This window comes from Scedosporium apiospermum (genome assembly GCF_000732125.1).
Source record: "Scedosporium apiospermum strain IHEM 14462 chromosome Unknown SEQ_SAPIO_0088, whole genome shotgun sequence".
Classification (NCBI taxonomy): domain Eukaryota; kingdom Fungi; phylum Ascomycota; class Sordariomycetes; order Microascales; family Microascaceae; genus Scedosporium; species Scedosporium apiospermum.
The window spans coordinates 1,143,343-1,168,534 of NW_015971789.1; the positions used below are offsets into that span (position 1 = coordinate 1,143,343).

General features: G+C 52.6%; 5 protein-coding genes across 5 annotated transcripts; 4 read left to right on the forward strand and 1 right to left on the reverse strand.

Annotated features, from left to right (window-relative positions):
• Positions 1-1,925: 1,925 nt before the first annotated feature.
• SAPIO_CDS3307 (uncharacterized protein) lies at positions 1,926-3,128 on the forward strand (the record flags this gene model as incomplete). Its single annotated transcript, XM_016786125.1, has 2 exons — positions 1,926-2,359; positions 2,447-3,128. 2 exons carry the CDS (start codon positions 1,926-1,928, stop codon positions 3,126-3,128), a joined length of 1,116 nt encoding a protein of 371 aa, XP_016644131.1.
• Positions 3,129-5,271: 2,143 nt separating this feature from the next.
• Positions 5,272-8,716, forward strand: SAPIO_CDS3308 (PX domain-containing protein; the record flags this gene model as incomplete). Its single annotated transcript, XM_016786126.1, has 8 exons — positions 5,272-5,455; positions 5,593-5,822; positions 5,924-6,232; positions 6,306-6,606; positions 6,673-6,770; positions 6,827-7,083; positions 7,136-7,979; positions 8,057-8,716. The coding sequence occupies 8 exons, from the start codon at positions 5,272-5,274 to the stop codon at positions 8,714-8,716; spliced, it is 2,883 nt and encodes a 960-aa protein (XP_016644132.1).
• Positions 8,717-9,771: 1,055 nt separating this feature from the next.
• Positions 9,772-12,112, forward strand: SAPIO_CDS3309 (putative succinate dehydrogenase [ubiquinone] flavoprotein subunit, mitochondrial; the record flags this gene model as incomplete). Its single annotated transcript, XM_016786127.1, has 5 exons — positions 9,772-9,883; positions 9,968-10,041; positions 10,163-10,491; positions 10,588-11,814; positions 11,893-12,112. 5 exons carry the CDS (start codon positions 9,772-9,774, stop codon positions 12,110-12,112), a joined length of 1,962 nt encoding a protein of 653 aa, XP_016644133.1.
• Positions 12,113-12,824: 712 nt separating this feature from the next.
• On the reverse strand, positions 12,825-14,236 carry SAPIO_CDS3310 (uncharacterized protein; the record flags this gene model as incomplete). The annotated part of the gene is made up of 2 exons (XM_016786128.1): positions 12,825-13,897; positions 14,053-14,236. 2 exons carry the CDS (start codon positions 14,234-14,236, stop codon positions 12,825-12,827), a joined length of 1,257 nt encoding a protein of 418 aa, XP_016644134.1.
• Positions 14,237-17,986: 3,750 nt separating this feature from the next.
• On the forward strand, positions 17,987-21,393 carry SAPIO_CDS3311 (uncharacterized protein; the record flags this gene model as incomplete). Its single annotated transcript, XM_016786129.1, has 2 exons — positions 17,987-21,214; positions 21,355-21,393. The coding sequence occupies 2 exons, from the start codon at positions 17,987-17,989 to the stop codon at positions 21,391-21,393; spliced, it is 3,267 nt and encodes a 1,088-aa protein (XP_016644135.1).
• Positions 21,394-25,192: the final 3,799 nt, after the last annotated feature.

Sequence of the window (25,192 nt, forward strand, 5' to 3'; positions counted from 1 at the left end):
GGGAATGAACTTTGGGGATGTTCGGTTTTCTTCTGCCTCGACGCACCGATTATATGTGCATCAGCGTTCGGAGTATAAGGCGTTTGGGAGGTTATGGTTTTAACGATATACACGGGAGGAATGCCCATTTGAGAATATACAACTGTCGCATGGTTCCGAAGTGCCTTACCAGGTTTCGTGAGTATACCCTGACCTGACCTCCGGAGATGTTAAATATGCGCCCGCGACACCGGAGCGCCCTATATGTCCATCCTGGGAAGGAAGTTCAGCTGCCTGGATTCAGCACTACACTTGCATAAAACGCTCATCATTCCCCGTCCTGCCGCGTTTTCGACAGCGTACTCCGAGTCAATCATAAAGTCAGTTCGGGCCCATCCCTGCGCGTCTTGGAAATGTCGGAAGATAGAAGCTTTGTGGGCTGTTTTCGGGGAGAGAGTAAAAACGAGTTTGAGAGAAGGGCCGCAAGAGAGGGCCGTAAATATCTCCTGGGGCTGGAAGCCTTTCTCACTTTAGCTAGATCTAATCTTCTCGGGGGCCAGTATACGAATGGGTTTACTCATTGACTTGTTGCGATTCGACTTATCGTTGCATTCCGTGAGAAGTAAGAGAGACAGTGGGCCCCGAGATGCTCTTCGGGGAAGGGCTGAGGCTTGGAGCAGCCCGAACGTTGCAGAGCGGTCTTCAACACTTATTGAGCCGCTGTTCTGGTGATCTTTAACACATTCTAGGCGACTATACCGGCGTACACGGAGATATGTTCCGGGCGAACCGCGGCCATTATAAGGCGGGGGAAATAGGGTTTCAAGAAGGCTCAGAATTTGGTGTTATTTATGCCATCCACTATCCGTCCATGGCACGACAGGTAGGTGTATATTTGGTTGTTGCTAGAATTCTAGAGTTTACCCTTGGGACTGAAGAAGAGACCTAGAAAAAGCCAGTGAGGAGCACTCGGATGGAATACGACCTCACAGCGGGCCACCTATACCTGAGGGTATGTCCACTTCCCATCGTTAGACTGCCTATCCAGATACTTCAAGACTTGCCTTCCATCTCGTTTTTCTCGCCTTGAGTGCCATTGATATCAATATATCAATGCATCTTACATTGATTGGGTTACCCCTGGAGGCCGGGTATCACTAGTAGATCTTTTCTTGGTGACCACAGTCATATCTACTCTTGAGCTGTCAGGCGTCACAGGGCTCATTTCGTGTAAAATATCCTTGCGGCGAGGTTTATTCATCTTGGTAATCATGTATCTTCTCCCTAGTATTTTATATAACTGTCCGCTCACATGTAAATGGCAAATGAATGAAACAAACTTGATAGCTGGGGAAAAGCGCCGAGTTTCCTCGAGATTGAAGTAGATGAACTTAACTATCTCAGATTCATCATACCTATCATAGTTAGATTATAAAACATCCGCCTGCAGGGCCAATCTTGGTTACAGAAGAAGAGCGTTGAAATGGCTTTTCTTCGTCTTGTTCTCTTGATCAATTCCTCCTTGTGAAAGAATTTATCGTCATCCGTGTGTGGAAGTAACCATTGATGTTGAAGGTTAAGCATGTGATTGAGCCTGGATGCCGTCGGGCCTTCAGGTCCATTGTAACATTGTAGTACCTATAGTGGTAGTCCTATTACTCCTAGCACAGTGAACTTAGAGGGTGGCTTCAATGTTTCTGCTAACGATTTGACACGGACCCCACTTCTGGCAGCCCGTTTTAGGGCCTGAGCCAATAGATGTGGGGTTCAAGGGGTTCAACCACCACTACGGCAGAAGGCATTACACGTCCTCTCCACCATCCAGGGCAAACACTCCACTATTAACTTCGTCCCCTTTCCCGTTACAGCTGCCTTGCCCAGAGTTGGGATGCAGATTGCCGTGACCAGATGACCAAACTCACGAGATTAATGAGGAGCTAGCGACTATGTCGATCAACCCAACAGAGGCCCGCCAGCCTAAGGCGACGCCCGGCCCCAACACTGCGGATCTTCTCAAGGCCCGGCCTGCATACTTCAACCGATCCATTTCCGATGTTTCTGCACCTGCGAACCTCTACCCATCGCAACCCACGAGCACGAGGGAGCGGGAGAGGGAGAGGCTGTCGCCCGAGGACAAGACTGGCCAATCGACAATAAATCCTCTTTCGAACGCCCCTAGAACCTCTGCAGACTTGCCGTCTTCAGCGAGATCGGATGCCCTTTCAGCAAAGTCCGCACCGGGTACCAGTCGCAGCGCTGGCTCTGTGACGATGGCTCCGAAAACAGACGATCCGGCTTCGGCGCCAGGTGTGAGGAAGACGAGCAACGAGCAAAAGTCCCAATCTCAGAAGGACTGGCAACAAATGTCGAAAACCGTGAAGTATGCTTCTCCTCCTCCCGGCCCTGCTACACTTATCTCGCATACATTATGCCTTGTATCTTAACCCGTTTCGGTTTCCCTTTCTAGTGGCCTAAAACAATGCATCCTAGACCTTGGTGAGGTCTCCTCCGAGACCACGCAACGATTAGACAAGACATATTATTCGGTACTAGAAAAGGTTGGCACGCTCCAGAGCACTATATTAGGGCTTAAGGAGTTGGCCCTCCAATCACAAAAGACGACGGACAACTTTGAGAGAGACACGAAGGAGGTGACGAAAGAGGTACAGAGTCAACTCAGTGGTTATGGCAACTTCAAAGAGCAGGAGCAACGCATAGAATCCCTGCGCGAACGTATCGAGGTCAGCCGCAAGAAGATCTCGGCGCTTGGTGAACGCGTCGACGTAGTCAAGGGCCGAGTCGAAGGGTGGGAACGCGCGGACAACGAATGGCAAGAACGGACTCGCCGACGGCTCAAGACCTTTTGGGCCGTCACTTCTATCGTGTTCTTCATCCTCGTGTTGATATATCTTGGCGCCCCTTACGGAGGGTCAGGGGTCAAGCCGTCTGATCCGGATGGTCAAGATGATATCACGACCAAGGGGCTTGGCGAGGTGACGGACGCTGTGACGGGCAGCTTATCGTCGACAGGTGCTTCCGCGTCGGAGATGGAGACTACGTATGATGAGGAAAAGCGGCTCCCTAACCTTACAAGGCGGCCTGAGATGGGAAGCAAGGATGAGCGGCTTAGGGTATTTGACGAGTTATGACGGCAACACCAAGCGGGAATTTTACGCATCTTGTATTCTCATGTTTTTATTACCTCGTCTCTTTTCTCTTTACTCCGATGTACGATGTCACAACGATACCAAGCGATACCGAGATCAAACTTGACTCAATATCCACAATATTTTACTGTGAAGTACGTGTTCTGCATGCATGAAGTTGCGACTAGTTCGGCTGTGAAGCTCAGGCTGCGAGCCACTGTGCTGCCTGCCTCATGCTTGGCATCTTTGCGCAAGGCCTCAAACGTCTTTGCAGGCCGAGTCCTGGTTGGTTCGGCGTCCACAGAGGTCCCAGCGAAGCCCAGGCCAGGGGAGAAGAATTTTGGAGGGGGGCTGCGTGGAATCACTCACCAAGCTCAAGCCTGAGCATTGTCTACTTCGCCAAGGCGCCAATCTTGGGACCTTTTACACCGCAAATCCGAAGGACAGTCTTGATGACACTGGAATTTTGTCTTGGGCCTCGGCTTCGACTTTCCGAACTGGTTCTTGGTGCGAACTCGCCATTCGACGGGTCGCCGTTCTTACGTACATCAAATGCCTACTTCGTACATGGCGCTATTCTTCTAGGGCTGATTGAGCCCCAGGCTGTGCCACTTCGTGTCATTGATATCAACGTCGCAGCGGTGTTAATTCGGCTCTTGGAACCAAATCACAAGGTTCCCCCCGCCAGCGCCACTATTCGCCATATTCGGCCATAGACCAATTTGGAGATTTGGTCCATTAGCCGCCTGGGATTACGCAGCATTGATGACACACTCGAGGTTGCCAAGAAGGGCTATGACAGCGCATCAATCAATGATGCTCTGAAATTCTGAGATGGCATCAATTCCGGCAAAGATCAGGCAGGTCCAGTTCGTCCAAGTCTCATTAACACCTCATCGGATGCAAGTTTGCAGCCTTGGAATCAACATTGACCTTCCACCGACGGTGCAAGGCCCACAGACATGATTGTAGCTCCAGCTCAGGAACGGGCTCATTCGCCTAAATAATCTAATATGCTGCAGACCCCAGGCCGAAAATACGCGATGTTGGATCTGATACCCCGCCACTGTCCTCCATGCGTTGTGATCTGTGATCACTGATGGATTTTGCCGCCCACTAAAGCTTTTTGACTTCAATACTTTGTACAAACTGAGATTCCCTTTTGGCCGCTCGCTCGGCATTTGATCCGAGTTGGCACCCGCCTTCGTCGTAAATCCGTAAATAAGTTGTATTAGTATTAAACCGAATCTCTTCGGGCTAACCTTAAAATACTCTCCAGTACTCAGTATACATTCCAGTACACTGAACACCGCCCTGCCACAGCCCATCCGCACTCGTCATCGACATTGTCATCACCCGCCACTGCTTTGTGCCTCAAAACCCAGAGCCAATCCGCTGTTGTCATTTCCCCACATCGCCTGGCCTGGAGATGCACAACTGTTGGGCTAGAAGATGTAGTAGTGTACATGCTCCATGCACCCTGTATGAAGTACACCACCACCCACCACTGCCTCATCGTAGCTCCTCCCAAGCCATCTTGATTGGATCTCTGGATCATGTCCACATCACATCGCCTGCCCTGAACTTTCTTTCGCCTGAAAGAAAGAACTTACATTGACGGAACCTACCTTGACAATCAACGAAATATAGAGACATTCAATACAAACTTAACATACATACTTACACTTGATACATCATACATACAGCACTCTCAGCTAGTACCTCTACGAAGGGTGTCCCTGATCCCATTTGTTCCTGTTTACCTACCTTTTTCTCTAATCCTAGCTCTACCAAACACCTTGCCTGCTTTCCTCTGCTTGTTTCTTACTCGCATCAATACTTTTCCAGCTCTCTCTTTTTGGCTGGCCAAGCCCAATCTGATCCTAATCCTAATTCTGCTCGGCGCTTGGAAGTATCATCCCTTGGTATTACTCTCCTTACATAATTGCTGCTCCTGTCTACCAAGATTTCGACTGTTCCCGCCAGAACTGCCTGTTTCTTGTCTCTCTGCCCAGTATTCTTCTTTAAATATCGATCTGCGCCTTGAACATATCCCGGGTTCCCTCTAGTCCGAATATTTCTTGATCTTCTCCAACACAGGGAAAGAAAGAACAGGAACGACATCCGCGGTCGCGGCCATCTTGTCATGGTTTCGTCCCAAGAACACAACCTGCCCAACGACGTGGTTGTCGCAGCTAATTTCGCTGTTGCGACTGTTCAAGTTTCTACTACCACTACCGACGAAAACGTCATACCCCGCGCGCCACCAGCCCAAGCCGCCCACGATGCGATTAGCTGCAGCCAAGTGCTAAACGGCAAGCAGGAGCATTGTAAGTGCCCAAACCGAATTATCGCGAGTAATTCTTGTTTGTGACTAGGAGGAAATAGTCGCGACGGAGCTGATGTGTCGACGGGTTTGTTTGCTCGTCTATGGCCGTACCTTTCCCTAACGTTTCGTGTAATCCAGACCTCAAGAGAGAGCTTCTCTCGGAGCAGGTTAAGGCTGAGATCCTCGAGCTTAACTCCCCCACGGCCTTGCGAAGATTCGGCGCACCGTTCAAGTCCGAGTTCGGCGAGGTTTCCCCCCTCGATTCGGAACTACCGATCCTTCGGTACATCTTTGTCCACCATGTTCGAGACTTTCCGTTCCTTGACAAGGCGAGGGAAAAGGAATTTTGGCAGGATAAGCTGCAGGTGGTGAGTCGGAGCCCTCTTGGAGGGGAGGAGAGGAGAGGAGCGCTTGATTCCCTTCGTGGCCGTGCGCGAAGTTTGCTGATGGTTGCTTTACATCCTTCTAGTTCTTGGAATCCTTTGCGAACAAGAGCATTTCCTCGTCAGAGGATCGTCTCGAAGAAACGAAGCGAAGGAAACTCGCGATAAAATGCCAGAAACTCGTCGAGCTGATGATGGTGTCCGGAGTTCGGACGTCTTCCGGCTTCGAAGAACGTATTAGGTTCTCCGAGATTGAGTTCGTCGATAGTAATGCGATCGATACCGGTGTGATGCACAGTCTCCCGGAGGGCAACTACTTTAACGGATGGGATGTTAACGTTGCCGGCGTCCGCATGGTCTCGATCAAGCGGAATATCCGGTACCACAAGCACGCTGTAGGTCTACGACTGCTCCCGTCGTGACGGCTGTCGTAAAAAGGGATCCCAACTAACAGACAGTACGATGTAGGAATTTATTCTCCGCGTTAAGAGGAAGGGAGAAATCGAGCATTTTGTGGCGAGACGATATGGCGATTTCCATCGGCTTCATCACCGGCTTCGCCTCGAGCTTCCTGGCAAGGTCCTCCCAGTGCTCCCCAAGAAAAACAAGTCCGACTCCACTGCGCCGAGCCTTGCGTCCTTTCAGTTTGACGTCCCCGAGTCCGAAGAGTCTTCGATATCTTCATCGTCTACCCCGATATCTGCCGACCTAGCTCTACCGCATACGAATGGGGCGGCGGACAGAACTTCGATGACGCTTGCTGTTCGGGGTAAGACCGGCATATAGATCCCGGTTAAGAAACAAAGGTGCATTTTTAACTAACCGAGTGCTATAGGCCATCGTAGAGAACAATCTTTCAACTCTGCGAGGTCGTCGCCTCGCCCCTCGACCGACGGGCGACCGAAAACGCCGCTGCCGAAGGAAAATACGGATGTAAGTGGGTTTTCTCCTGCGCAACCCCAGCACTGGCTGACATTAATACCTTTTAGCACCCTGTTACTCTTTTCAGAGAGACCCAAAGGATTTCGCTTAGAGCCTACCTGAGATCGCTTTTGCAGAGTCCTCAAATTGCGCAGACCAACGCCATCCAAGACTTCCTGACTAAGGACCGTATTCAACTACAGGACGAGGATGTGGATGACATTGTCCGCAGAAAGGCCATCGATGAGCGTCGCGTTGAGGAGCAGAAGCAATTCTACGAGATTGCGAGACGGAGGGCGGCCGAGCTTGATGTTTATATGGAGGAGTAAGACTGCTGGCCTAATTTTTGACATGTTTGCGACTAACTTTCAACGTAGATTCCGACGCGAGATCGTTGAGCGAAATGGCCTCACAAAGCTCTTCGAGGAGATCAGAATCAAAAAGACCATTCCGGACCTCAGTATACAGTATCGAAAGTTTGCCGAGTGGCTCAGGATCGAAGTCGCGGCGACCATCTACCATCTCTTCCTCGCCGAGGACAACTCGCCCGAGCTCTTTTCTCAACTGAAACGAATTCACTCCTTGATACCCTACTCCGTCATCAAGAACGTCATCCGCATCACCAACCCCGCCGCCGTCATGTCAGGCATCCTTGACATTTTCCTTGCCCAACCCTTCAACACTCGCTCGCTTATGCAGCGGATATTCTCCCTGACACTGCACGATGGCATTCGAAGCGTCCAAAAGTCGATAGATGCCCTCGCCACGAGGATCAACGACAAGGTGTTCGTAGACAAGATAATCAAATTTGTCGAATCTCCCGAACCCGTCAAGCAAGAGGTCCGGCAAGAGGCGGAGCTTCTGGGTGTGGATCACGTCGTTGCTATCATACAGAGCGAGGCAATTGGCCCCGAGATCACGCCGGCGCAAATGGAGCGCATCTTCAACGCCTACGTCGCCTTCAATAGCGCCGTAGAGAATGTCGATCAGGAACTGAAGCAAGGCGCGCAGCTCTTCTCGTACTTGAAGCAGTTGTTGAAGCTCAGCACGCGCCAGCGTGATAAACTGATGATGCTGCATCTGATCGAGGAGCCCGTGACGCTGCAGCTCTTCAGGGACCTCTTCACCATTTTCTACGAGCCTCTTGTAAGGGTATACAAATCTGCAAACGTGTACAACAGTGTTACAGACTTCGCCGTGTTCATCGATGATGTTATTCAGGTACGTCGCCCTGTCCTCCCCGTTTCTAGGCCCCAAAAAACTGCAAACCGCGAGACTAATCTGGATCACCAACTTAGGTTGTGGAGCGGTTCCACGAACGGGACGCGTCTGCTGATCCCAACCAGACGGTCCAGGCATTCATTGACTTGTGTCAGAGGCACGAGCACAACTTTTATAAATTCGTCCACGAAGTACACACGCACGACAATGGCTTGTTCACGCAGCTGATGGCCTGGATCGAGGACATTCTCGATTTCCTGCGAAAGGGCCCTACGAACGGGACGCTTAACATTAATGCCTTGTTCGAGGGTGCGGTCAGCGCTGGCCTCGTGGACAAGGAGAAAGTCATAGCGGAGGTGAACGAGCTCATCAAGTGGCAAGAGGCAAGGAAGAAGTGGCATCACGACAAGACGCGGCAGAAGATGGCGGCCGAGTCGAGTGGTGGATTCGATACCGGATTCGACGCCCTCGTTTCTAGCTTCAACTCGTCGGACTTTGGACTCGACCAGGGCGACCTGGACGATCTAGCGTACGATGACGACGAAGAGTATGAGACGGAGTCCGAGGCGGAGGAAAATGACGAATTGGGCCCCATCGAGGCAGAGAGGAGGCGCAGGGCCAAGAGACGGGATAGGTTGAGGCGAAGGGCGGGTGAGCCAACGAAGCCGCACATTGAGGAGATTCACAAGATGCAGGAGAACTTTATCGTTATGCTACGTCATGTGCTTGCGGAGTGAGGGTCGAAACAAAAGTGGTCACTTGAAGAGCATGGGATTATTGGAAACATGGGTAATGGATTCAAAGAAGATACCACTCGTTAACGGGCACAGGACTCGGAGGATCAATAATGATACGATGCGGAACTGTACGGTTAATGGCATTTGGGGTGAGAGGCGACGTGGACTTGAGAGATGCTGCATACCCTATGAATTAGTAGAGGAAAGTAGAATAGAGCATATTAGATGGGGGTCGAAGCAAGCCGGCGGGCTCCATGCGGATCTCCGGATCTGAGTATTACTCGATAACATGTATATTTCCCCAAGTCTCATCACATGCTGGGAGCAATATTGCATATTCAAACTGAGGCTGTTAGAGTCTAGGCCCTCGTATTAGCAATTGGACAAATCAAATTCGACCAAGACCTGAAGAAAAGTGGAGCGCCCCCACAGCTACTTCGTACAATTGAACAATTCGATTGTTGCACCGCTGTTGACTAAGCACGAGTATCTTGCCTCATGCAAATTCACAGTCCTGAAAAGTTGCAATTGAAAGCGATTAATCCTTTGGCCGAACACGGGAAACTCCGGACGGCCTTGATCCTCGGCAAACCAAGCGCACGGTTGACCAATCACGGCAGGTTGAATTGTATTATGTCTTTTTCGGCTGCCATGTAACTTGTCAGGAGCTCCCCGCCTGAGGCCAATCAATTAAATCATCCCAAAGTCACTTCATTGTTGCTTTAAACCTCGCTTCGACCTATTTTCTTCCTGAACACCCAAAAATCCCACCCCCAAGATCTCACCGTGGTGCCGTACCGTGTAATGATCTTGCCGGTCAAGAGCCTCGAGTCTCGCGTGCTGCCTGCAATCCTGTCATAATTGCTTTCCGTCGTTGCGCGAAACCTTCGAGGCCTCGTCCCCTGGTTTTTTTGGCCAGACTCTCGTGTGCCTGATTTTCCGCGAACACTTGCCGAGCCTCCGGTGACAAAAAGAGAAGGGTATAGAAATCCCTCTCCGCCGGTTCCCTTCACCTTCAATTCCGAGTCGAGAAGAATAGAAACACATCAGCAATGATGTCCTCAGTGAACCTAGCCCGATTGGCGAGGTCGTCAATGCCTCTGGGGAGGCTGGCGCGAAGCCCCATGCCTTTCGGCACCAGGTCCTTCACCAGCACCCGTCCGGCCGGTAAATATAGCTTCATTCCCCCCAGAACCCCCAATTGACTCCTCCTATCGCATGTGTGCTAATTGAATCTCCTCTTTTTCGTAGGTTTCGTCCTTGCCACGGATACTCTCCGCGCGAAAGAGGCCTCTCCCCACTTGACGAGCAAGTACCAGGTCATTGTACGTGATTTTTCCCTCTTGCGAGCCAAGCTAGGCACCCAAACTGGGGATACCTCGGGATGCTTCCAGCTTTGTATTTTTGCAATTGGAACCCAATTGACTCACACTCTATCTTTCGTAGGACCACGAGTACGATGCCATCGTCGTCGGTGGTGGTGGTGCCGGTCTCCGAGCTGCTGTCGGTCTCGCCGAGGATGGTTTCAACACGGCGTGTCTCACCAAGCTTTTCCCTACCCGTAGTCATACTGCCGCCGCCCAGGGAGGTATCAACGCCGCTCTCGGTAACCAGCATGAGGACGACTGGAGATGGCACATGTATGACACCGTCAAGGGTTCCGATTGGCTCGGTGACCAGGACGCTATCCACTACATGACCAAGGAGGCTCCCGATGCCATTATCGAGCTCGAGCACTACGGATGCCCCTTCTCTCGTGACGAGCATGGAAAGATGTATGTTTTCCGGTCCCTTTCCCGCTTTGGTACATATGTTCCATGCGTGTAGCGGCGAGGCTTCGGTTTGATGCTAACGGGTTTCTGCGTTATTAGTTACCAGCGTGCCTTCGGTGGTCAGTCCCAGAAGTACGGCAAGGGTGGACAGGCCTACCGAACTTGCGCCGCCGCCGACCGAACTGGCAAGGCCCTTCTTGATACCCTCTTCGGAAAGAGCTTGCAGTTCGACAACATGAAGTACTTCATTGAGTACTTCGCCGTCGATCTCCTCATGGAGGACGGAGAGTGCCGTGGTGTTCTCGCCTACTGCCTTGAGGACGGCACCCTCCACAGGTTCCGAAGCAACCACACTGTTCTCGCCACCGGTGGTTACGGCCGAACCTACTTCAGCTGCACTTCTGCCCACTCGTGTACCGGTGACGGTATGGCCATGGTCGCCCGTGCTGGTCTCCCCAACCAGGACATGGAGTTCGTCCAGTTCCACCCCACTGGTATCTACGGTCCCGGTCTCCTCATCACCGAAGGTTCTCGTGGTGAGGGTGGTTACCTCCTGAACTCGGAGGGTGAGCGATTCATGGAGCGATATGCGCCCACGGCCAAGGATCTTGCCAGTCGTGACGTCGTCTCCCGATCCATGACCATGGAGATCCGTGAGGGCCGTGGTGTCGGTCCCCTCAAGGATCACATCTACCTCCAGCTCAGCCATCTTCCTCCTGAGATTCTCGCTACCCGTCTCCCCGGTATCTCCGAGACCGCCAGGCACTTCAAGGGTGTCGACGTCCGAAAGGAACCCATCCCCGTCCTTCCCACCGTCCACTACAACATGGGTGGTATCCCCACGAGGTACACCGGTGAGGTCCTCACCATCGATGCTGAGGGCAACGACAAGATCGTCCCCGGTCTCTACGCTTGCGGTGAAGCTGCTTGCGTGTCCGTCCACGGTGCTAACCGTCTCGGTGCCAACTCCCTGCTCGATCTCGTCGTCTTCGGACGATCCGTCTCCCACACCATCCGTGACAAGGCTACCCCCGGCGAGGCCCTCAAGCCCATCTCCGCCGACAACGGTTCCAAGCAGATCGAGGACCTCGACAAGATCAGGACCTCCAGCGGACCCCGTCCCACCGCCGAGATCCGCAAGGCTATGCAGAGGGCCATGCAGGCTGATGTCTCGGTCTTCAGGACGGAAGAGAGCTTGCAGGACGGTGTCAACAAGGTCAGGGAGATTGACCAGACCTACCATGAGATTGGCATTAGCGACCGTGGCATGATCTGGAACACCGATCTTACCGAGGCTCTTGAACTCCGAAACCTCCTCACTTGCGCGTATGTGTTTCCTCCAGAGCCTATATTCCCCCCATGATTGAGTTGACGAATATACTGACCGAGTGTGCTTACCTATAGTTCCCAAACTGTCGAGTCCGCCCTCGCCAGGAAGGAGTCCCGTGGTGCCCACGCCCGTGAGGACTACCCTGACCGTGATGACGTTAACTGGATGAAGCACACCCTCAGCTTCCAGAAGACCCCCCACAGCCCCGTCGAGCTCAAGTACCGCAATGTCATCGCCAACACCCTCGATGAGAACGACTGCAAGCCTGTCCCTCCCTTCAAGCGTGTGTACTAAGTCCGTGTAAGGGGGAGAAAGGGGGTGAGGTGGAGGAAGCTGTTGGTGGGATGTTTCAATCAAAAAAAGTCTTGGGAAACCTGGAGGGAAAGGGCGTGCATTATCAGACACATTTTCGGTGTTTTCGCTGTTTATTTTTTTTTTACAGGATGGGCACCCTTGTCATCCTTTTGCTATGTTAGACTTGGGAATGAAGTGAACGGCAGTGAGGAGGAGCATTGATTGATGAGAGAAGGTGTGTGTGATTGGGAGAGGATTTTTCGTGTATAAAACAGATCCCGTAATGGCAAGATAGGAACAAAAATTTGAGTCTGCATCCATTTGCTTTGCTCATTACAGGGTTTCTTGTGTCTCTCTTTTGTAGAATGTACTAGAGGGAATGGAAACTAGAGTGCTCTTATATCGCCTTTCCTGTTGCTTTGGTGGAGCAAACGGCCTGTTTATTGTTCCTCTGAATGCTCGTCAAGCGTCAAGATAATCCTTCTAGAATGATGATGCAGTGTCGAGACGACCAAGTGTCTATTTATTTCCAAACGTAGAGAGCAGGCTTACTTGCTACGCCGGGGTAGGATATCAAAGTCATAATTCAAAGTCCTAAACTCCTAAACGCTCCTAGGGTATGAGTCCAACAACTATGCCAACAGTCCGATGAAAAAAAAACCCAGGACGACCAAAGTCCCAAGCGCCCAACTCAAGTCAACACCCTCGGTCCTCACGTGTCCCTAACCACAGCAAGCAGCCCCCTCAAGGTCGCGTGTGTATTCTCCAAATCAGCCACCCTCGCCTGCAGCGCCGCGATCCTCTCCTGGCTCCTTTCCATTCCCGCGCGAAGTAAGTCCCTACTGTTGTTGGCTGACGCGGTCCTCGCGGCGAACCTGTTTAGTGAGGTGCGCACCGCCTGGCAGACTTCCGGCGGAGAGTTGTGCGCCTCGAGAAGCGCCATGAGGTCGGCAATCTCGGTCGCGTCGTTCGCCGAGAGAAAGTCATCCGTGTTTTGGGCAGGGGCCGTGGGATTATTGAAGCGGGGCGGGGCCTGGAAACGAGAGCTAGAGGCGGCTGCGGACGAGGCTCCAAGGACCCTCTGGCGTTTTGCCGCCAGGGAGCCGGCGGTACTGGCGCTGGGGTTGGCGTGTCTATGCTCGGTCTGGGGCGTAGGGGGGTTGGCGACTGGGCGGGTTCGAACGGGGGTAGGCGTGGTCGGTCTGCGTGGCGGTGACATGTTGGATCGGCGAGTGGCGCTATCAGCGAGAGTGATGAGCTCCTTCTCTTCTTCGGGAGATAGCTCTGATAGATAGTCTTCATCTTCGAGCGCCTCATCGCGTCTTCTCTTGCTGTGAGGCGTGATGGGGACCGGCGCCGTTACCGGAGTCATCGGCATCTCGGGTTGGGGTCGGGGCTCACGGGGCGGTGGTGTAGATGGCCTCTCCACTAGCTGCACTTCTTCCAGATCACCTTCAGGCTCACCAAGGCTATCCACTGAGGCGAGACTATCCCCGGTTTCGCCTTCGCTGGGTGGTCGTCGAGTAGGTGTCTCCGGCGGCTGCGGCGACTCACCATCCCTGGGACGGATCTCGAAGTACTTGTGAAGGCTTTCCTGGCCGCGCTTTTTCGCGGACATCTCGCTGTTTGGGACGAACGCCGCCTGTCTCTCCTCCGCGTCCTCAAGCCAGAGGAAGAACCCGCAACCGTTTTCGATATGACGACACCCCCAGAAGCAACGGCCCTGATTGCGACCCGCTTTCTTGGTGTGACGGAAGACTGCTCTGGTGAGGGGTTTACAGTTGCCTGTGACAGATCAGAGGGAAAAAAGCAATCGATGCATTAGCTGGTGTTTAAAACCGGACATGATTCTTGGTCGGCGCCATGCTCGTTTCGCGACGAAGTTGTGGATCGCGATGGGCTGGAGCTAGATGGATGAGAAAAAGGAAGAGAATACATACAATACCAATGCGTGTCCTCGTAGTAGCCGTATTGTCTCACTCGGTTGGGGTCGGGGGTAGATGGCACAGGTTGGTTTTCGACGGGTTCCGGTTCGCGGGCTGCCGAAGCTGGTGGTTGAAGAGGTTGTTCGTTGCTGGTTGTCTGTTGACTGATGAGTCTCGGGCGATTGCTGCGGGGAAACATTGAATTGGGGTATTTATAGGAATTAGCGAAGACAAGGAATTGAACGGTGTCAATGGCTTTTAGGAAGAGAGCCCTTTCAAAAGACCAAGAATGCCGTGGGCAGCTTTGGGCTGATGCGTGATTTGATGCTGCAGGAAGGTGAAAGGCAAACGTGCTTCTGTGATGGATCAAATGGGACGAGAGAGAAGAAAGAGGTTCATCTTCTTGCTTTAATACATCCTGGCTTGAATTCCTTTTCTACACTTCACACTCTGAGCTGCAATATTGCCTCATTGGGAGACGCAGCCGCCATGTGGTCTCCAGAGCAGGCCTTTGAAGCAGCTAGCAACTGGGTTCACCAGTCAAAAATGCCTGTTCTGTGATGAGGGTGCAGAAAAAAAGGAGTGAATTTTGTGTGATACCCTTCAGCTCACCCAGCCACCCAGCCGAGTCCGCTGTGGTCTGCTTGAGCCAAGAAGGGGACTGTGAGAGGCACGGCGCGGAGAGAGGGGAAAGAACGGGAGGCGGGAGGCGGGGGTCTGCTGGGCGATGCAGATGATGCAGGTGGGAAAATGGAAATAGTCAATAATGTTCCGTCTTGATGTAGCACAGCACCAGGCTCCGATGTTCTTGCAGCAAGTAGGCTGGATTCAGTAGCAACATGAATTCTGAGACTGGATGTTGATATTATTGTGTCAGGTTAATACGAGGAGATATGGCAACGCGAAGCTTCGATGTCATGAGCGGAAAATGTTCGCTTGTCTCGCAGAGCTTGAAGGCATCGAAGATCGAAGGCGATTTATTCGTGGTCCCGACCGACGGTGGTAAACGACTGGGCACGCGACATTTCGGGACGCAAACCAGGTTTTCCACGGATCTCATCTGCGGAAACGCTCTCGGCGGGAGCAGCACACCAGAAGGATGAACACCTGCGAGATGCTAGAGGGTAGCATTCGTGACAGTAATAGACCCAACCGTTCAGGCATTTTGTTTCGCTGAAGAGAGAGGCATATTTAGTACCACAATCATTCGCTTCATGAAGATCGATCATCAGCATCGATACTGTCCGAGAGTATGAGACTCGATTCGCTTGTTCAGACCAGAAAATGATGGAGACGGTAGTGCACCCACCGGCCCAGCAGTGGACAAGGAGGCGTCGAGGGCTCCCTGAGGGACCCAAGGAAGGCCGGCTCTATTCTCCCGCTGCTTCATCTATTGTTCCACCTTTCTCGAACGAGATCTCTCGTTGACACCCCGCATCAGTACCAGACTGGACAAGCGGTACAAGGACTTGCCCACGAGTCACGGCGACATGATCGTTCAACTTGCGCTTGAGGGCTCGCCGACTGGAAGGTGCTCTCTTATGCTAGATGGTTAGTGCAGCACCAACCCGCACAGTTTTATACATCGGTTGACCGATGTTGGCAACTATGACGGATTAAGCATCAATTTGATATTAAGGGTTGGTAGGCCCACTGATTGGTCTGCTAGGTCTGTTAGAGAGCCTGCAGATGACATTGATCAATCAAACAAGCTCCGTCCTCGCTCCGCCCACTGGCGTCTCGTGCTCGTATTGCTCCCACTAGAAGTTCTATTCTTAGGCTCAACCACCTTCTTGGCCCCTTGGGCATTTTCTTCGTTGAGAGGGCTGGCCAGGAGGGTCGAAGCCCGCATTATTGCTAATATTTTATCGTACGCACAGAGGCTGCGACGCTGCAATCAGGAGGCCGGTCCTCATCGCCTGCAGTTAGGGCTGACCTCCTTGTCTGCGGGATCGACGGGAACGAACCACACTCTCGACGTCGGATTGTGATATAAGAACGATCTAAGTGTATCAATTGTTTCAACAGTTGCGATCCACCCGTGCCTGGGACGACACGACACATTGCGCCGCGCTATAATAGCTACACCACGCTAGTGGAGCGAGGCCGAGCCTCAAGCCTGTCAATTTCAATTCATATCCAGCGACTGGGCGCCTGGGTATTAAGGAATCTGTCTGAAAACGAACCTTTAGTGTGTCATCATCCTCGTTAATGATCGCCGCGTGTCAGTTGGTAGTACGAAGTACAGCCTCAGAAGCTTCCTTGATAGCTTCCTTGATGGACGACTCGCTATACCTCCGGACTCGTGGGCTGTCCGTTCGACAACGTATTTGAAAAGAACGGCTCACCCTGGTGGTCCGTCGACGTCAAGAGAGACAGTCTGCCCCTGGCCTGTCCTTCCCCCGGAGCGGACTTTGTAATTAAAATATTAATCTGATCTGGAACAGGGGTGGATCACGACAATAAGATACTTGGAAACTCCATCATGACATTGATGGAAATCGCCTCCCGCATATGAGACCGGTGGGAACTCTGAAGCTATTCTCGAGTTGAAATATCTTCTTTTTACAAGGCTACTTTGATACTTAGTGATCTCGCTTGCAGTCGCGGTCGCAGTTGCAGCAGCTCTCGCATCCTGCTCCTTCCATTTGTAGAATCGAAATAGTAATACGAAGAAGAAGTCACGACACGAGTTTCCTCCATCTTGGGAAGGACGGAGTGAGAATAAGAAAGACCCCCAAGACTCCTCCGTATTGGACCCCATTTTGATCGATCCACTTGTGTCTGTGTCCCTGTCATTCAGGTCCCTGTCCGCTCTTGGGGTAATTATTTCATCTCTTCCAGGCCCTTCTTCCACGCTCTTCAAAGTCATCGAGGTTGCTCTGAATGTTCGACCAGTTGCCAGTGTCCTCTCCGACTTGCCGCTCCACCGAGAACCTACTCTCTCGGTCACAGACAGGGCATTCGCCATCAACACCTGTGCTCTTTGCGCTTCTACGCGCTACTATCGGTCGGTAATTCTATTTAATTCGATCTATCGAGGATCGCAACGCACTCTTGTCTCCAGGTCAGCCAGCGGCAAGTAGAACCTCCACGAACCTCTGCCCTGCCCTGCCCTGCCCTGCCCTGCCCTGCCCTGCCCTGGCCAAGGTCAGGAAGCCAGAAACTTGGCCTGGCTGCGTTGCTGCAGAGGAGGGTCACACACCCTTCGAATTAATTATCCTTCGATTCGCCGCCATCAATCGATCCGTTATAACGTTCCACTTTCAAGCCGCACTGCCATTCAACTGCATGAAGTACTGCTACCACACCACTCTCTCAGTTCACAGCCAAATCTGATCTCGACTTGTCCAAGCACAGCTTAGCCAGCGTCTGCCCTCAACTGTCCGACGCAAATCCTGGCAACAACACCAGCCCGGCAAAAGCAGCCAGCAACAGCAGCGCGAGCACAAGCCCCAGCATCAGTGGAGCAGTACTGCCACCACCCCGCCGTTTAGTCGTTTAATCGCCTGCCCACATCCCCGCACCACCTGCCGCAACCACGGACAGCCATCAATCAACCTCCCACTCCAAATCTGCATTTGATGCAGCGTACCCTTCGACGTCCGGCTCCATTGAACCCTGGACGAATCCACTTCTTCCTCTTCTTATTCTTGTTCTTCTTTTTCTCCTTCAATCTCCTCCAATCCTTTCCCCTAGCCTGCCTTCTCATTGTCCTCCTTCTTTATTGCTTAGATACATTGACTCCGGTAGGTATGCTACATCTCTTGTTCCTACAGGTGCAGACGGACAAGGCCAATTTCGTTGGTGGCTCACTAGCAGCTCCTTCGTGCTGCATGCTCATGGCCTTGCTAATCACCTCCCCTCGAGTTTGTACTGTTTAGGAATGCGCACACATGACGTTTTGCCTCAACTTTAAACCTCCCGACGATCGAATCCAACCTTCACTATGGAGAACGACTCCTCTAGGCGCAACCGCCTAATGAAGAAGTTCTTCCATGGCAAAGACTCGAAACCCGACGGCACCCAACAGACCGACCTCGACGACTTCCTCCATACTTCCTCCTCCGATACTCTCGACGTCACCCATCCCGTCCCCCCTCCTCCAGTTCCGTCTAGTCGAGTTCTTCCTAAACTAAACATCTCTAACGCCTCACGATACCCCCAAGCCTTGGCCCTAGACCAACCTAACCAGGGCCTCCCCATACGCCCGCCGCCTCACAGCCCCGGCCTTGTGTCCAATCGCCGGCCAGTACCCAATAGGAAGGGACAGTTGGTGCGATTTGTAGACTCATGGCCCGATATTATCGGCGAAGGTGGAGATGAATGCCCGGACCCTACAATCGAGGTTTCCCGAAGAAAGTCGAAGAGAAATAATGCGCCTCCGCCGCCCCCTTCGCCTCGTAATCCAGCCAGATTAGCCCAGTCTCAGTCTGACCTCAGTGACAAGGGCAGATCCACGGACTCCCTGGCCCCTCCGCCATCTCAGCATTTGCAACCAGGTTCTCCTTTACCCCCTGGCTCGTCGGGAGAGCAGCGTAACATCCTCACCCCCGGAAATGCGGCATCCTCTAGGTATCTGGATACCTCTCGGCCGAAGGATGAGAACCGTCGATCCTTTATCGAGATCCAGCAAGCCGAAATGAGACAGGCTGAAGGGAGGGCATTCGCAGAGGCCGCTAGATCAGGCTCCGCGACTAGTGAGCGAAGCTGGGACGAGTCATCTCGACAGGACGAGCAGAGCCCCCAGAAGCGGCACGAATCACCCAGGTTCCGAAGCGTTCAACCGACTGTCGACGCCGGCCGGGACCAGTACTACCCGTCCCAGCACGGAGGAACCCAAAGTCCAACCTCGCTTAACTCCACGAGCTCCAGCGTCTACAGCCAGCCTTCCTCGCTTACCCAGGGAAGTGTCTCGCGTCAGGGTAGTCTTGTTACGCCCATGATGCCTGCGCAGCCGCCGGCCTCCCCAAATGCCTTTTCGTTCTCGAGACAGGCTAGCGTTCTCAATCAGCAGGACCCGTTCGGCGGTGCTCACCGCTCACAATCGGTGAGAATGCATGATGTCGTCCAAGCTGCGGCAGAGGACGCCCTCAACACCTTCGTTGCTCGAGTCAGGCATTTATTCGAACTCTTCCGACTTCATGCTGAGGCAGTGAGGCCAATTTCTTCGTCTGCGCCGGATCAGTTTTCGCGTGCCTCTCTCTGGTGGTTCATCAAGGGAAGAATGGGTCTTGAAATGGTTATCCGAAGTCGCGACGTTCCCCCACAGTCTCAGATGCAGCTTGAGATGGACCGCCAGCAGGCATACGCTAACCTTGCCAAGGGATATTGGATTTCTGAATTGGCCATACCCGAGCTCCTCGAGGCTCGAAATCTTCGTCTCGGCGCTGACGAGGAGGATGCCCGTCAGGCGCTTCTTTCGAACCTCAGGAAGCTCACCATCTCGATGAAGAGGAATAACCTTCTGCCACCGGAAGAGGCGTTTCTTCCTCAGACAATTGACAAGTCCATATGGGTCGAATACCCAGCACTCAGTCAGGATGTCGTGGCTCTCTTAACAGGCGCGGCCGGCTCTGGAATGACAATGACACAGCACACCGGTCCCCAGATGTCGATTATCGAGTCGTTGCCCCTCGGGGATGTTGGGGAATACTTCAACTACAGCCGTATCGCTGTTGACGCGTACCTCATGGAGCAAGGGATGGAGTCGCAACGCGTGACTCTACCTTGTCTTCTCTCCACCATTCGTCCTCAGAATCAGTCAAGCCTATCCTTTATCCTGTCGAGTCAGAGTGGTCAGGTCCAACTAAGAATCCAGAGTAACAAGAGTTTGGGTCCAACGTGGGATGATGTTCGTTGGGTCCCCGAGGCCAATGTCCTCGATGTGAGGCTTCCGCGTGGGTTCAAACTCGATATTCACTGCTCTCGACAAGACTTTACCATGCTGTGGAGCATGTACGACTTTGGGCGAAAGGTCCAGGCGACGTTATACCCGCGCTCTGATGAGCTAGTGACCTTCCGATCTACGCTGCCGGCGTTTGAATATCTCGACGCGGACCCTCAATCCCGATCGTTCCCCAAGGATGCTCAAATGAACTGTGAAGTGGCGCTCTTCGAGAAGGTCTACAAGGAGTCGGTCGCCGGCGGCACGCGCTGCTTGCACCGAGGATGCCGTCTCGCCGTTGTGACAGGTCCGCAGACCAGGACACTCAGTGGTGTTAACCACGCATACGTTCCGACTCAACCTATCCAGTTCACCTTTCTCCGTGGAAACAGTGGCTTGCCGGCGTTACATATGCGATTTGATAACGGAAGACAAAAGGGCCATATGGTGCTTTCGTTTCACGACGAGAAAGAAAGACTGGAGTTTCACATGATCTTCACAGGCGCACGCGTTGCCAATGATGAGCTTGTAGTTGCCAAAGTACCCATAGCCGGCTTCAAGATTACTCAGAAACTCGGTGAAGCCGAAGGCGTAGCTGGTCTCGAGAAGTGTCCGTGGGCCACGGCCAAGATTATCAATGAGGAGAATGAGGGAGATGATCCGCGTACCGTTCTTTCAGACCGCATGAGGGTATGGATGGATTTCAATGTCGGGACGATAACGGACCGGGTCAATATGGCGCCAGGCGAATTCAAGTTGCGGCTCGAAGTTGGAAACCCCAAGGTCTTGCACATCCTAAGACAGCCTCAACAAGACTTGACAGTTGCGCTATCCGAGTCCCACGTGTCAAAGGACGCGTGCGCATCCGTTCATCAGGGCTGGCAGATCTTGTCGAAAACACAATCGGTGCGATCGTACACGTTCCATACGCTCGAGGATCTCCATATGTTCCAAGAAGGTATGACTGGCTTCAAGGTCCTGTTCGATGCCGTAGCCACATCCTTTGCCATAGCGCGGCGGCGCATGGTGGTGCCAATCCACAAGAAGTGGGAGGCAGGACGAACCCGAATCCAGGTCGTGCAGCAAGACAAGATCATGCAAATGCTAGTATTCTTCGAGGACTTTCACCACGGGCATTGCATGGGGTTTGTGCTAAAGGGGACGGACGTCTTTGAGGTCTTTGGCCGAAGTAGCAAGGCGGGTCTAAGGATTGTGGACGCCAAGTTCCCATTGCCACGTGTGGACGACGGCCGTGGCGGGGCGGGGGGAGAACCTAATGATGTTGCCTTTGTATGTTTGGACTTGCCTGAGATACCTGGTGAGCACGACGATATCTCAATCACGTTTGAATCCGAAGCAGGTAAGTCATGGCTTCGCGGGAACCCCCTTATTATTGAAAGTAACTCTACCGTTACTAATACTGTATTCAGATCGAGATACGCTCTGCCAACTGCTTCCATCACCCGTAAAAGGAGCCTCTCGACTCTCCAGGATAAAATGAAGGCCTACAAAATAATGATAATTATGACAACCAGAGACTAAAAAGGAGCACGAGAGCGCAGCGGGTGGGGAGAGACAAAGAAAAGAGACGGCACTAGCTATGCTACAGTGTGACGGTTCATGACGTTTGACGAATCAGCCATGTAAATGTGTTGTTGCTGTTTGTTGTTGAGCGTTTGCCGCATGAATGCCGCTACGAAGATACCCCTGACTATTACTTGCTTGAAGGTTGAGTGTTTCTAACGAGGAGGAGGTAGGGGTGCATAAGGCGTGGGGAGGTGGGTGGATAAGGGACGAAGAATACATACGTATGGCTGGAAGCGTACAAGACACGCTTCGCTATGGGTATTATGAATGAATAAAGGACCGATGCAGGGAGATATCTAGAACGAGTGGGCAAATGTGTATAGGGAGAGGAAGAAGATGAAACGACAGGTGTGGGGAGGAATAGAGGTATATATCCAAACTTTACCCCCTAGGATATCCTAGGCTGGGCCGTCTTGGAGAATAGGAGAATGAGAAGACCGACCAGCCAGCCCGTCCACCCTCCTGCTTGAGTAATGGACGGGCTCTCTTGGGGGCTGCCGGCCTTCGGGTTTATCTTGATTATTTCCTCGAGTGCGTATAACGAAGGGACAGTGGGATGCCAATACGGATAAAGTGCTTGGAGGCAAGGCTGTTGACCGTTGGGCTGAGCTTGATTTGATCCACGGCTGCTGGTTTGTCACTGCAGCATGCGTGCTCGGGGGAATTGCATGAAGAGGAGAGCCTGTTGATAGTTGCGCATTGGTGGGCTAGCCTAGCTAAGTTCGACGAAGCTCTAGCTAGGGAGTTCTGGAACAATTGGCAACATGGAAGCTTTAATAGAACCAGCTAGTCGAGAGGAGGGCATTGATCGATGCTATCCTGCTCAGATGGCAGTCTTGGGCCAAATATGGGCACTTGTCAGGGTACGACGTCATCGCATGTGGCGCTAGCCTGCGATTATAGTGATTTGGAACAGCGCCTTCAGAACAGCAAGCTCCGAATAGGAGTGCCTTTGGGGTGTGAGGAGCACCTTTTTAAAGATCAATCAAATCAACCTTAGAAGCTAGCGATGAAACTAGGCTCGGGATGGGCTAGCGGATAGTGTAGTCTATCCTGCGTATAGAGCCCTAGTGAACCATATACCAGAACCCTGCAGTGAATTTTCATCGCAGGTCAACACTTACTGCTAATGAAGGTCGGGTATGAAGAGCATCGACAGTTATGACACGGGCTTTTCTTTCTAGACTTCTTCGACACGATCAGGGGAGCCCATGGGTCAACTGCCAACTACGGGGGCGAGCGCTCGGCATCCGACCCAAGCGGTGCCCGCCAATCCGGGGCCTGAAAGCCAACTTGATCACTCACCCTCGACAAGGAGAAGGTCGCTCTCGACGGGGCAAGATAGCTAGCGTCTCTCGCTTCAGCAGATTGAGAAGAGGGAGTTTTCACCGCGTGAAATAGTCTTCGCCGACTTCCAAGGGAGCTTCGAAAGTAGGTTCTCCTTCCGCAGGCCGGTCAAGGACGTCGTCCCCGCTCTCTCCACGACGAGGGCCTAGATGGCCTGGCTGGAAGCTCATCGTCGAAAAAATATACGCGAGCCCCATTTTCGTACAGTTTGGCGAATAGCCCAGCCATCCGCTGTTCGCGAACTCTCGCTTCATTTGCCTACTTGTTGTGGTCACTCACAATGCACAAAGAGTAGCGGGAAAACGCGTGGATCGTCTTTCGCGACGCCTGCTAGCGAGCGGTGAAGCACCTTGCTGAACATATGTCTTTGTGCTGGTTGGAGCATCCAAGGTCTCGGATTTCCGTAGGGGTTGAGTGATGCCACGTCGGGAAAGCAGTGAGCACAAGAGACTGCGAACGGCACATTTATGCTGGCATCTGGCGTCAGGCATCAGGACACTACTCCATAAGGATGGTGTACAAATGGATGAGGTGAGGTCTCTGGTGTCGCGGGTTCGTGTCTAGTCCGGAGTCCGGTGCCTCGGTTCCGCGTTGCCAGCAGTGTACGCAGTATACAAAGGCTCAACTTGGAGTATAGCTACACTAATGTAGAGCAGCAGCCCCGCCTCGCTAGCTCCAACAATTGAAGTGGGCGGCCGATGCGGATGGCCCGGAAAAAAGAGCTCAACTCCAAGTTCAAATATTAAGACCCCACCAAACAGCCGTCGACTGGGCCGGTCAGAACAGGCCGGGCCACTTGGCTCCCACAGTTAATTGTCCGCCAGCGTGATACATACCTCAGTCGGTCAAGTAAACTACGAAATAGTGTAGGTATTGGCACGTCCTCGAGGAGCCAGGCCAGCCCCTGCCGCCCTAGGCGGGACTGACTGATCAATCGAGAGTCACCTTTGCCTATCTGGGATGTCGGGGACCGACATAGAACCCGCCATTGACGTATTCCGTCGCTCCCACACCAACCATGATCGGCGATGGATGCATCCAGAGCCCTGCATCTGCTGATATCATTCATCTCGCCTTGCCTGTTTGCTACCCGAACTCAAGGGTTCTGTTGATGTTGCCACAAAGCTTTTAGTAATTAAGGAACCGGGTTTCCACCTCTAGCTGTAAATAAAGTCGTGGGCGGCTCAAGGCGACCTTGGAACTTGCATCGAACCTTAATTCTTTCTATCCCCTCCATACGGATGCTCTCTCTCTTCTCTTCGATTCCTCTCTTGAATCATTCCCCCGACACACTGACTTAGGCACATCTTGCCCTTGGTTCCTCAGTCTTAGCCTTCTAGTTTGGGAAACTCCCGCGGTGCGGTAACGGGTCTTACGAGCCGATTCTCTGCGCTTGAAGCCTAGGAATTCCTGCGGACTTACATACCCCGAACTCGCCGAGCTCTTCCTCTTCCTCTTCCTCTTCCTCTTCGCTCCAGTACTGGACGAGCTGAAAAGCTTCAACAACCTCCAGGATACCCATACTGTTCTTCAAGTTGCTCCGTATCGACCTCGATCTTTTGGTTGGCCTCGCTTCGACCCCTCATTCCAACGCCCGGATCGTATGCAGGCAGAACCATCCATATTAGCTGGTCCCGACATTTGGGCGCTCGAGATCCATCGGCTGCAGAACGTGCCCTGAATCTAGAAGCTCATAGAAGCTCGGACCCCGAACCGAACCCCGGTTGCCCACCCGCTCGTTTTCATATCACCCCGGGACATCCTTCCTCGAAAAAGAGTTGTGGTTGCGATCCTGCAGTGTGGCCTGGTGAATTTGGATCTTGGGTTCTGAATGTCCTGGTAGCGCCAGAAATGCGTCTATCCCACTCCCGTCTGCCTAGCCTGCCTGGTCTACCTGGTCACTTCAGGTGGAAATCAAAGGATTCCTACGATGGTGAGCAAGCCTTTCTTTCAGTTTGTCCACTGACACATTGTCTCTCCCTCTGACACCTCCCCAAAATTTCCGTGTTGCCTGACCTATTTCAATGTTTGCAACATTGCAGCATTGATTGATGTATTGGTGACTGGAGACCGTGTTTCTTGTTTCCTGTTTCTTGTTTGTCTAGCTTCCCCGGAGCTCAACATTTACTTCGCCCAAGGAGAGCTGTCGAGCTCTCCCAAACTTCTCCCACCACTACCCTACCTGACCTTCACTTGCACTGCACCGAACCCAACATTAATCCATTTCGAATCTGCATTTGACACTACACTAGTGCTGCACGCACTCGCCGCATGGTCGTTCTCACTTCTCACCTTGCACATGGAGTCTTGACTCGCATGCACTCCGCGCTAAGA